The sequence below is a fragment of the Myotis davidii genome, unplaced genomic scaffold (genome assembly GCF_000327345.1).
Source record: "Myotis davidii unplaced genomic scaffold, ASM32734v1 scaffold329, whole genome shotgun sequence".
NCBI classification, from domain to species: domain Eukaryota; kingdom Metazoa; phylum Chordata; class Mammalia; order Chiroptera; family Vespertilionidae; genus Myotis; species Myotis davidii.
In genome coordinates this window covers 233,875-246,014 of record NW_006300374.1, presented here as the reverse complement: position 1 = coordinate 246,014, position 12,140 = coordinate 233,875, and the positions used below count along the sequence as shown (strand labels likewise).

Below are 12,140 nucleotides of genomic sequence, written 5' to 3'. Positions count from 1 at the left end.
GACTACATTCTCTTGTAGTTTATGTGGTAAACTTATTTATCACAAGTTTATTTCTAGTCCTATCTTTTAATCTGAATTCGAATTCTTTATTTTCAAGAATTGGTTGGTGTTTTCCAACTAGGTTACATGATGTCAACCCAGTTACATTAAGTTCCAAACCACATTTACTTATCATTTTACTCAAACTCAATCTAACTTCCTTTCTTAACTTCTTTATTTTTGTTAATGATTGTATTATATTACAACTCACTCACAAACTAAAAATACCCTTGATTCTTCCTTTTCTATCAACCACCATTTCAAGACACTAGTTGATGTTTTACAAAAGCTCTTTTATACCTTTGCCATTCTCACTACCCCATCCAAGTCAAAATCTTTCATTGCAGCTGGAGTGAAAATGGCTCCAACCCTTTGCCTTCTCCCCTGCAAATCAGTATTAGAAAACACCACCAGACAGATCTTTATAGAATCACTGCTCTGATCATGTAACTTCCCTATTTAAGGTTCTGTTATAACAATTAGCAATAACGACCCTCAACTCTTGAGTTTTGGAGAAAATATTTGTAAACTATATATCTGATAAGGGGTTATATCCAAAATATGTAAGTAACTCATACAACTTTATAACAGAAACAAAACAAAATAAAACTACAATAAAAAATACACACCAAACAATCTGATTAAAAAATTGGCAGAGGACTTGAATAGGCATTTTTCCAAAGAAGACATACAAATGGCTGACAAGTACATGAAAAGGTTCTCAGCATCACTATCTATCAAGGAAATGCAAATCAAAACCACAATGAAATATTATCTCATATCTGTTAGAATGGCAATTATAAAAGACAAGAGATATCAAATGCTGGTGAAGATGTGGAACCTTTGTGCACTATTGGTGGGAATGTAAATTGGTAAAGATACTATGGGAAACAGTATGGAGGACATTAAAAAAAAGTTAAAAATAGAATTATCATATGATTCAGCAACCTGACTTCTTGGTATATATCTGAATAAGATAAAATAACTATTTTGAAAAGCTATCTATACTTCCTCTGTATTCATTGCAGCATTATTCACAATAGCCAAGAATTGGAAACAACAGAAGTGTGTATCAACAGATAAATGAGTTAAGAAAATGTGTTATATATTATTCAGACTTAAAAAAGGAAGGAAACCCAGCCATTTGAGACAACATGGATGGACCCTGAGGGCATTGTGCAAAGTGAAATAAGTCAGATAGAGAAAGACAAATTCTGTATGATATCACTTATATTTGAAATCTAAAATCACTGGACTCATGGAAACAGGGAGTAGAATGGTGGTTGCCAGGTTCTGGAAGGTGAGAGAAATAGAGAGGTGTTGGTCAAAGGGTACAAACTCTCAGTTATAAGGTGAATACATTTTAGGGATCTAACATACAGCATGATGTCTATAATTAATAATACTGTATTGTATATTTGAAGGTTGCCATGAGAGTAGAGTTTTAATGTTCTTGCCATAACAACCACCACCAACAACATGGTAATTATGTAAGGCAAAGGATGTGTTAACTAATATTGTTATGGTAAACACTTCACAATATACATGTGTATCAAATCATCACATTGCACACCTTAACTTACAGATGTTATGTCAATTATATCTCAATAAAGGTAGGGGAATATAGTATATAGAAATATGTGGGCTATGGGAAAATGCTTAGCAGGAAATTTAAAGCTTAAAGTGTTTATATTAGGATAGAAAAAAATTTAATTATCTGATTTTCTGCCTTAAGAAGCTATATAAGGGGGACAAATTAAACCTGAGAAACTAGAAGGAAGGACATAATAAATAATAGAAAGTAAGCAGAAGGAAATAAGTTTGGAAATATCAACAAATTGATAAATCTCTAGGTAGAATGATGAATTAAAAAGAGAACAAAAGTTATCAAATTGAGAATGAAAGAGGGTCTAGCAAAACAAATACTACAAATGTTAAAATGATAAAAAAGGATATTATGATTAAATTTATGCTCACTTACCAAAGTAAACACAAGGATAAATATAAAATATTAATAATACTATACTATTAAACAAATCGTAATTATAAAATTTAAAAAACAAGAAATTCCTAGTTCAAATGATTTTTCTAATTAATGCTATCAAACATTTAGGGAAGGATTAATACCAATTTTATACAAAGTCTTAAAGAAAATTAAGACAATGGAATCATTTCCTACTTGTGTTGTGAGGCCAGAATAATCCTAATACTAAACTTGACAATGATATTTTTAAAAAATAGAAGTTAGTAGTACTTCTGAATATAGATGCAAAAATTCTTTACAATTGCAAGTCAAATAGACCAATATATCCTATATAATAAAACCCTAATATGCAAAATGACCAAACGGTGGAACAATCAATCGCTATGATGTGCACTAACCACCAGGGGGCAGATGCTCAATGCAGGAGCTGCCCCCTGTGATCAGTGTGCTCCCACAGGCGGAGCACCGCTCGCAGCAGTGGTGGCAGGAGCCTCTCCTGCCTCCGCTGCAGGCGGGTGGTAAGGAGTGAGGAGTCCCGGACTGCGAGAGGGTGCAGGCCAGGCTGAGGGACCCCCTTCCCCTGCCCCCAGTGCATGAATTTCTCTAGTGCACTGGGCCTCTAGTAAAAATAATAATACATTTTGACTAAATAGGGGTTTATCCAGCAATGCAAGATTTATTTAACATTCAAGAATTATTCAATGTAAATCAGTTAACAAAATAGAGAAGAGACATAGAATCATCTCAATATATACAGAAAAAGGTTTTAATAAAATTCAGTCCCCATTAATGATAAACATTCTCAGCACACTAGCAATAAAAATAGCCTTTCTTAGCCCTAGCTGGTTTGGCTCAGTGGATAGAGCGTCGGCCTGTGGACTGAAGGGCCCTGGTTCTATTTGGTACATGCCAGGGTTGCAGACTCGATCCCCAGTAGGGGGGCGTGAAGTAGGCACCTAATCAATGATTCTCATCATTGATGTTTCTATCTCTCTCTCCCTCTCACTTCCTCTCTGCAATCAATAAAAAATATATTTTAAAAAATAGCCTTTCTTAATCTGAAAAAGGAGATCTGTAAAGGATCAAGATTATATTAGGTATGTAAGTATAATATTTAAACATAGCTAACATTATATTTAAAGTGAATGTTCTTCCTCTAAAATCAGGACTGAGGCAAGGATGCATACTTCCAATCAATATTGTATTGAAGATCACAGCCAATGAAATAAGTTAAATAAAATATATAAAGGGCATAAAGATTGGGTAGAAAGAAAAAAAATTGTCTTTATTTGTTGATGACACAATTGTTTTAGTATAACATTTTGGAGAACCTACAAACAACTACTAGAACTAATACATTAATTTAGGAAAGTAACAAGACACATGATTAATATATAAAAGTAAATGCTATTTTTATATACTAGCAGCAAATAATTGAAAAATAAAAATTGCATATGCAATAACATTATAAAGTATTAAATATGTAGGATAATTTTATCAAGAGATATGTAAGCACTCTACACTAAAAGCTATAAAGTATTGTTGAAAGAAATTAAAGATGTAAGTAAATGAAGATATATATCATACTCATAGATTGTCAGACTGAGTATTTTTAAGAAGTCAAGTCTCCCTAAGTTGACATCTAGATTCAGCATGATTAGAATTTTAACAGGCATTAAAAAAATAAACAAATTGGTCCCAAATTTTTGAATTCAGATAAGGCAAAACAATTTTGGAAAACATAAATTTGGAAAACTCACACTATTTGGTTTCAATATTTAACATTAATCTACAATAATCAAGAAAGTGAGATTTTGGTGAAAGGAGAGACAGATATACCAATGGAACACAATATAGAGACCAGAAAGAGATTCATAATATACAGTCAGATGATTTTTGACAAAGGTGTCAAATCAATTCAACGAGGAAGAGAAATCTTCAAAAAATGGTATTGGAATAACTAGATAGACATATGGAAAAAAACAGTTCAATCCAACTTAACATTATATAGAAAAATTAATTACAAATGAATTATAAATGTAACATAAAAGTGAACACTATTAAAATTCTAGAGGAAATCTTAGTAGATTATTTTTGCATTTTACAGGCAGGCAAATATTTCATAGAGAGGACACAAAATGCACTAAGGAAAAATATGATAAATTGGGTTTTATCAAAACTCAAAATTTCTGCTCATCAAAAGACACAATTAAGAAAATAAAAAGGCAAATCGTAGTCTGGGTTAAACTATTCACAATACATAACCTGTCAGATGAAAGACATGTATCCAGAATAAGCACATGCACGCGTGCACACACACACACGCTAGGAATCAATAAACTTCTACAAATAAATACATAAAAGACAACTCAATATAAAAATAGTTCAAACAGCAGATAGCCACTTTATAATAGAAGATATACAAATGGTCAAGAAGTACATGAAAAGGTGCTCCATGTCATTGGTTCTCAGGGAAATACAAATTAAAACCACAATGAGATCGCATTCACCTCTGCTAGAATTGGAAAGGCCAAAATTTCAAAATGCTGACAATACTGAATGTTGATAAGAATGTAAACTTCTTTGCACGTTAATGGGAGCATAACATGCTAGAATCACTTTGGAAAACTCTTTAGCAGTTATTTGTAAAGTTAAATGAACATCAACTTTATGACACAGGAATTCCACTCCTGGGTATTTATCTAAGAGAAATCGAAACTATAGCCACAAAAAGATGGATTCAAGAATGTTTATTTAAAAATTATTCATAATAGCTCCAAACTCTAAGCAATACAGATGTTCATCATTAATGAGTGGATAAACAAGTGTGACTCACATACTATTAAGGATGAATCTCAAAAACATTTTCTTGGGTGACAGTAGCAAAAACAAAAGTATTCACTCTATGATTCTATATAAGAACAGGCAAAACTAATCTATGGGAAGAAATCAGTATAGTGGTTGCCCCTAGTGAGTGGGTGGTGATTGACTGGAAGAGGAATCCTGGAACTTTCTGTGCTGATGGAAATTCTGCATAGCTTGCCCTTCAGCGGTTCTCAACCTGTGGGTCGCAACCCCTTAAAATACATCCTGCATATCAGGTATTTACATTATGATTCATAACAGTAGCAAAATTACAGTTATGAAGTAGCAACGAAAATAATTTTATGGTTGGGGGTCACCACAACATGAGGAACTGTATTAAAGGGTCGCGGCAGTAGGAAGGTTGAGAACCACTGCAACCGGTTTGACTCAGTGGATAGAGCATTGGCCTGTGGACTGAAGGGTCCCAGGTTCTATTCCAGTCAAGGGCATGTACCTTGGTTGTGGGCACATCCCTGGTGGGGGGTGTGCAGGAGGCAGCTGATCGATGTTTCTCTCTCATCCATGTTTCTAACTCTCTATCCCTCTCTCTTCTTCTCTGTAAAAAATCAATAAAAATATTTTAAAAAAAATTTTGCGTATTTTATTTGGGGTGTTGGTTAAATGAGTGTATATATTATCAAACCTCACCAAGTTATACATTTAACATCTGTATATTTTGCTACATGTAAATTTTACCTAAAAATGGAAAAACTGCTGTAAATAAATGTTGAAGTTTAGTCTTTTTGCTTTTTGCAGTGTTATACAGGATAGCAATTCTGAAACCACTTTTTTATGTATTCTGGTTGTAAGCAAATATATTGAACATAAATGGAAGATACTTCTCATATTAGAGGAGGAAATTAAAATATGTAAAAAAAGAATGAAGCAAATCACATATAATTGGGTTGGAACTAGAGTTATCAGGATGGGGTTGAGAGGAAGAAGAGAGAAAAATGGAGCAAAATGTCAATAATGGGTAAATGTGGGTGAAAGGTCTAGAAGAATTCTTTCAACTTTTCTAAAAATTTGAAATTGTATCAAAATATAATGTTAAAGCCACAGAAATCAGTAAAATATCATGGAGACCTGTCCAGAGAGCACTTATGCAAAAAGAGGGAAAACTCTACACGGATGTCCTCTAATTTTTTCCTTTATGATCATATTCCTCCATATATCCTAGGGGAAGTGGAATTAAAAAGGCCACACCATCCAGGTCATGACAAAGGGCATCTAGAACAGAAGTTCTCAGCATTGGCTGTACCCTGGAATCACCTGGGGAGCGTTACAAATGATGCCCGGAGATTCCATTTCATTGACCTAGTATGTCACCTGTGCATGCATTGAGATTTTTAAAAAGCTTCCCAGGAGATTTTACTGTACAGCCAAGAGTGGGGACTACTGCCTTTAAGGGACACTTTGGACAACTTTGGTGTCCACCAAGGAAAGTTGAAGTTGCTGGTGATGCAAAGTATATTTGGGAAAACAGAGGAGGAATTGGATTTATCAAGATCAGGTGCCTGAGAGAAGGAAGCATTCCATAGCAGCGCCTACAGCTAGCAGAAGTACAAGCCTTGCCCTAGTTGGTTTGGCTCAGTGGATAGAGCATTGGCCTGTGGACTGAAGGGTCACAGGTTCGATTCTGGTTAAGGTCATATGCCCAGGTTGTGGGCTCGATCCCCAGTGTGGGGTGTGCAGGAGGCAGCTGGTCAATACTTTTCTCTCATCATTGATGTTTCTATCGTCTCTCTCCCTCTCCCTTCCTCTCTGAAATCAATAAAAAATAATTTCTTTTAAAAAAAGAAGTAGGAGACTCTGTGGATGTCCTGCTATGTCTTTGAAGTCTGTCAAGATCTATGTCTGCGACCCCTTTTCTCTTCCGAGCCTTTTAGGATCTGATATGAGGAAAGTCTTGTGGGCTGGGTTCCTGTGCAGGCAGATAGAGAATGCTGAATTGCTAGAAGCATACCTTTTAGCTAGGCTATTTTGGCAGCTTCCCCAGTAGACTGACCAATGTTTGGAACCAAAGTACTTTCTTCATGGGCCAATGGAGCAGAGTCAGAGGCACACACAAAGTGCTGGTGTCCCGGGTGCCTACTGAGTAGATGTCTGCCCCGCAGCAGGTTGAATGTACATTTCTGAGTCAATGTATTTTCAGACAAAATGACCCCACCCTTTGATTCCTGTAGAAGTTTTAATGAACTACCTCTTGAAGTGAAGTGGTGACATACTTGTTCTCATGTTTCCATAAAAACTTTGGAGTTTGAGGAGGATTCTGTAATTGCCATAGTGGTGAATATTTTCAAACACTATATTAGCACCTGCTTTAAGAAATAGGGTTCACAGTCATTTGAAAAGCTAACCATGCTATCTTGGGATTTAGATATTATTTCAGAAGACCTGATTTCTCATGGTTTGGCTCATATCATGCACTGATAAGCTATAGTATACAAAGCACTTACACTGAGTAACTCACCTTTCTATTTTATTCATTTTATCAAAACAAACCTAGGGAACCAATGTCATTCTACTTGCCTAGGCCATATGTAGAGCTTTATTATTTTATTCTTCTTTGCTTTGGGTGAGTTCATTGATGTAGAGAGGAGAGACTTTTCAGTTATGGTTTGCAGAAGAAGTTGAAATAGGCTTCTGAACAACTGGAGGTGCATTTATGAAGGACCCATTTCATGTCCACTCTCAACATAGATCTGGTGTCCTGGGATCTGCCTTGTGGTCTGCCGTTACCCTTCGGCTGCTCTGAACCCACAGTAGAATGCTGTCCACAGCTCTCCGCAGCTTGGCATTGCCTGAGATCAGGATGGCTGCGTGCCCTGAGGGACAGGCTGCCATTATCCCCACACAGACCATGGCCCCGATCTTGTTGTGCCACAGCACCAGTAAAGGCACTGAGAGGAGGGCAGTGCATAAAGACACCACAAAGAGGCAGAGAAAGGAGATGAGGGATTTGAGTGCTTTGATGTGGGCCTCCAGGTTGGGGTCACAGGAGTCCATGGTCTTGGCCCTCATTGTCCTCATGTGGCGGCACAGGGAGATAATCAGCACCCCAGAAGACAGCAGAAAACACAAGAAAGGTGGGATGGACCCCACACTGCAGAAGAGGACGGAATGAAAGAACTTGAGGTTTTCAATTTGCAAATTGAATTCTGAATTGTTACTCATGAATAGCACAGTTGTGACTGTGAAGTGAGATCTACTAAAAAAGTCCCAAAAACAGATGATAGTGCATACACTGGTGAAAAGGAGAGTACACAGGAGCATCCTAGAAATCTTCCTGGAGATCCAGCTGGCCAAGCAGAGCAGGAAGGCATGAGAGAAACGGACGATCTTAGAGCAGTAGAGGAGGCTGAGGCAGGTGGTGAGCCAGAGGCTGGCTTGGTTTGTGATCATCCAGAGCATGATGATGGTTTGGTACCTGAAGCTCAGCAGGTCGTTCATCCGCTGGGAGTGAGTAAGATGAATGGCATCCAAAAACAGCAGTCCATGCAGGAAAAGCCGGGTGAGGCTAAGACTCAGCAGGACAAGACCACAGGTGCTCAGGGGCTGCCTCCTCACCATATCCCGAAAATACACCAAGAAAATGAAGACATTGACCAGAATCCCCACTGCAAACTCCAGGACTGAAAGGACCAGAAACACAGTCTTGACTTCATAGGACACAGTTATGACGGGAGTCAGAGTCAACATGATGTCTTCTTAGTTGGATAATCTAAGACTCACATACCACCCAGTAGAGGAAAGTAAGTCTGTATACTGAACCAGGCATTTAGCTCTTGCTCTAGATCCATGACAAAGTGAATGCATAGAAAGTTCTGGCAGGAAACTGAGAGAGAAATTACTGCTATAGAATATCTCTTGGATACACACAAAAGCGCATCATACGAGTAGAAGAATGATGCTTGTATCTCTTCAGTGATGCAGAAGCTTTTAAGAAACCCTGGTGTTTCTGTGCAATAGCCTTCCCAGGGAGCCATGGCACAGCATCACGGATGCAAACAAGACATTCTCAGTTACCCAAGCCCAGTTTTGCATGCCCATCTGGACCTGCATGGGTGAGAAGAGAGTAAAATTTGCTTATGAGTTTCAAGGGAACAGGCAGCAGGTAAAGCATGTATCTCAATGAACTATGGTTGGATATGGTGCCTCTTTCCATTTGCATGCCTTCTGTCACCTCTGAGGCATGACTTTAATCATAGACTTTGTTTTTAATATGGACAAGTGCATAGTTCCTCCCAGGCACCGGTGTATGCCTGGTATGACTGCCATTGTCAGAGATTCATTCAGCCATCATTATTATGCCAAGCACTGTGCTTGGCAAGAGGAGTATTACCATGAACAAGACCAGCACCTTTCCATGAAGGGAGAGAGTAGAGAGGAAATCTGGCTTGCATTATTGCTCACTCTGCTTCCCAGCCCACTCCCTGACCCCAAGAAACAATAGTGATCCTATGAAAATATAACTAAGACCATGCCATCGCTGTGTTCAAACCTTTCAGAGCCTCCCATCTTTCTCATCATAAAAGCTAAATCCCTACAATGACCCATGGGTCCCACGTACACAATCAGGGCCTCTGTCTCTTCTCAGATGTCATCTGAGGTCCTTGCTTCATCCTTCACTTCAAATGGGCCTCTTTCATGCTCTGCGAACTCATCAAACACTGTCCCACCTCAGGACCATTCATTTTCACTGAACGTTTTTCCTCTACATACTCCAGTGTCTCATTTTCTTCTCCAAATGTCTTCTCAAAAGTCACCTTAGAAGAAAGACCTTCCCTGAACATCCTATGAATGGTATTCCTCACCCAGATCTTGAGTGTTTCCTGTCATACTTCACCTGCTGAATATTTCGGCATATATTTAATTATTTATTGCCTAAACCCATGCCCCTAAAACATGTAAACTTCATGAAAGTACAGAGAAGCTACTCAATAAGTATTTTTTAAATGAATGAAATTTTCACTAATGAAGCATTGGTAGCCCACAACACTCTCAAAGATTACATCTAGGACATTTTAACATTCCTAAGGATTATATTCTAACATACTTGGCTGCCATTTCTGAAGCTTTCTAGCTTTCTTCCCTAGGTAACATTTCCAAATATTTGGCGGGATCTGTCTCTCCAGCATCTCTAATTCTCCTCAATTTCTAAAGGAATATGGACTGATTTCATGTTCACTTCTGCAAGCTCTGGGGGAAAATCTGACTAGTTACTCAATAAGACTGAATAACTGATCAGTTAGAGACTGAATGTTGTTTTATAACATTCCTCCCTGATCCAGGGCTTCTTTTTTACTTTTTTTTTCTTTTTCTTACAGGTATCTTAACTTTTTCAGTTCTTTTATTTTTTTGTCTTTCATGCTTCATTCACTCACTCACTTATTTTGTGGAATGAATGAAGGTAAAGTGAAAAGCTAAATGGTCTGTTGTCTGTTTTCTCTAAGAGATGGCACTTTCTTACTTCTGGGGAGGTGAGGGAGATGGGGTGATGTTGGTCAAAGGGTAAAAAGTTGTAATTATGTGGGATGAACAAGTTCTAGAGATCTAATGTGCAATATAATGGCTATAGTTAATACTGTATCAAATACTGGAAATTTGCTAAGAGAATAGATCTCAGGGGCTTTTACCACACTGCCCCTCCCCCCCCCACACCTCACTGAGGAAATGGATATGTTAATCAGCTTGACTGTAGTAATCATTTTACTATGTATATCAAAACATTATGTTGTACATGCTAAATATATGCAATTTTATTAAGAAAAACTCAAAATTTATAATCATATATAATAAAAGCCTAATATGCTAAGGGTCTGGTTGTCTGTTCAACCAATCAAAGCATAATATGCTAATGATATGCTAAGGCCATTCAACCGCTTGCTATGATGTGCACTGACCACCAGGGGGCAGACAGTTGAACGATTGACCAGTAATGATGTGCACTGACCAGCAGCGGACAGACGCTCTGGGGTCTGGCCAAACGGGACTGAGTGAGATGGGCCGGACATGCCCTGGAGCCTTCCCGCAGTCCCTCCCTGACTGGCCAACCTCCCCTATCTCTCCCCAGCTCTGATCATGCACCTGTGGGGTCCCTTGCCCTGGCCTGTGCCCTCTCGCAATCCGGGGCTCCTCGGGGGATGTCAGAGAGCCAGTTTTGGCCCGATCCCGCAGGTCAGGCTGAGGAACCCCACTGCTGCATGAATTCATGCACCAGGCCTCTAGTCTATAATAAAACAATATATGATATTGAAGAGTAAATCTAACAGAAAATATTTAAGAAATTCTTTTAAAAAATATTTTATTGATTTTTTTACAGAGAGGAAGGGAGAGGGATAGAGAATTAGAAACATTGATGAGAGTGAAACATTGATCAGCTGCCTCCTGCAACCAACTGGGGATGTGCCTGCAACCAACATACATGCCCTTCAACCGGAATCAAACCTGGGACCTTTGAGTCTGCAGGCTGATACTCTATCCACTGAGCCAAACCGGTTAGGGCATATTTAACCGCGGCGTGGGAGTCTTCAGCGCTGGGGGGTCTTCTCTGTCCGCTCCAGGACAGTGGCCATGAACTACGGGTGGCTGTAATTACAGTTTACATTCAATATGATTTTGTATTAATTTCAAGTGTACAGGATAGTGGTTAGACAGTCATACTTTACAAAGTGTTCCTCCTGATATTTCCAGTACCCTACTGGCACCACACACAGTTATCATATTATTGACTATATTCCTGTGCTGTACTTAACATCTCCATGAATACATGCCCTTCAACCGGAATCAAACCTGGGACCTTTGAGTCTGCAGGCTGATACTCTATCCACTGAGCCAAACCGGTTAGGGCATATTTAAGAAATCCTTGAAAAATTATAGTTTATTAATAGATATTGAAGAAGCATAAGTAAATACATTATGTTTATGGATAAAAAAATAATAAATGTTAATTATTATTTCTGTTCCTTTTCCTGCATATTCCTTCAATCTGAGAGTTATCTGAGTTGCCTCATTTGTTTCTGTAGAGACTTTGTTTTTTATGTTTACTTTTTAAAAAATTAAATTTAAGCCCTAGCCAGTTTGGCTCAGTGGATAGTGCGTCGACCTGCGGAATAAGGGGTCCCAGGTTCAATTCCAGTCAAGGGCACATGCCCGGGTTGCGGGTTTGATCCCCAGTGCGGGGCGTGCAAAAGGCAGTCAATCAGTGATTCTCTCTCATCATTGATGTTTCTATCTCTCCCTCTTCCTT

General features: G+C 38.3%; 1 protein-coding gene across 1 annotated transcript; it reads right to left on the bottom strand.

Annotated features, from left to right (window-relative positions):
* Positions 1-7,582: 7,582 nt before the first annotated feature.
* On the bottom strand, positions 7,583-8,590 carry TAS2R38 (taste 2 receptor member 38). Its single transcript, XM_006777077.1, has one exon. It carries the CDS (start codon positions 8,588-8,590, stop codon positions 7,583-7,585), a length of 1,008 nt encoding a protein of 335 aa, XP_006777140.1.
* Positions 8,591-12,140: the final 3,550 nt, after the last annotated feature.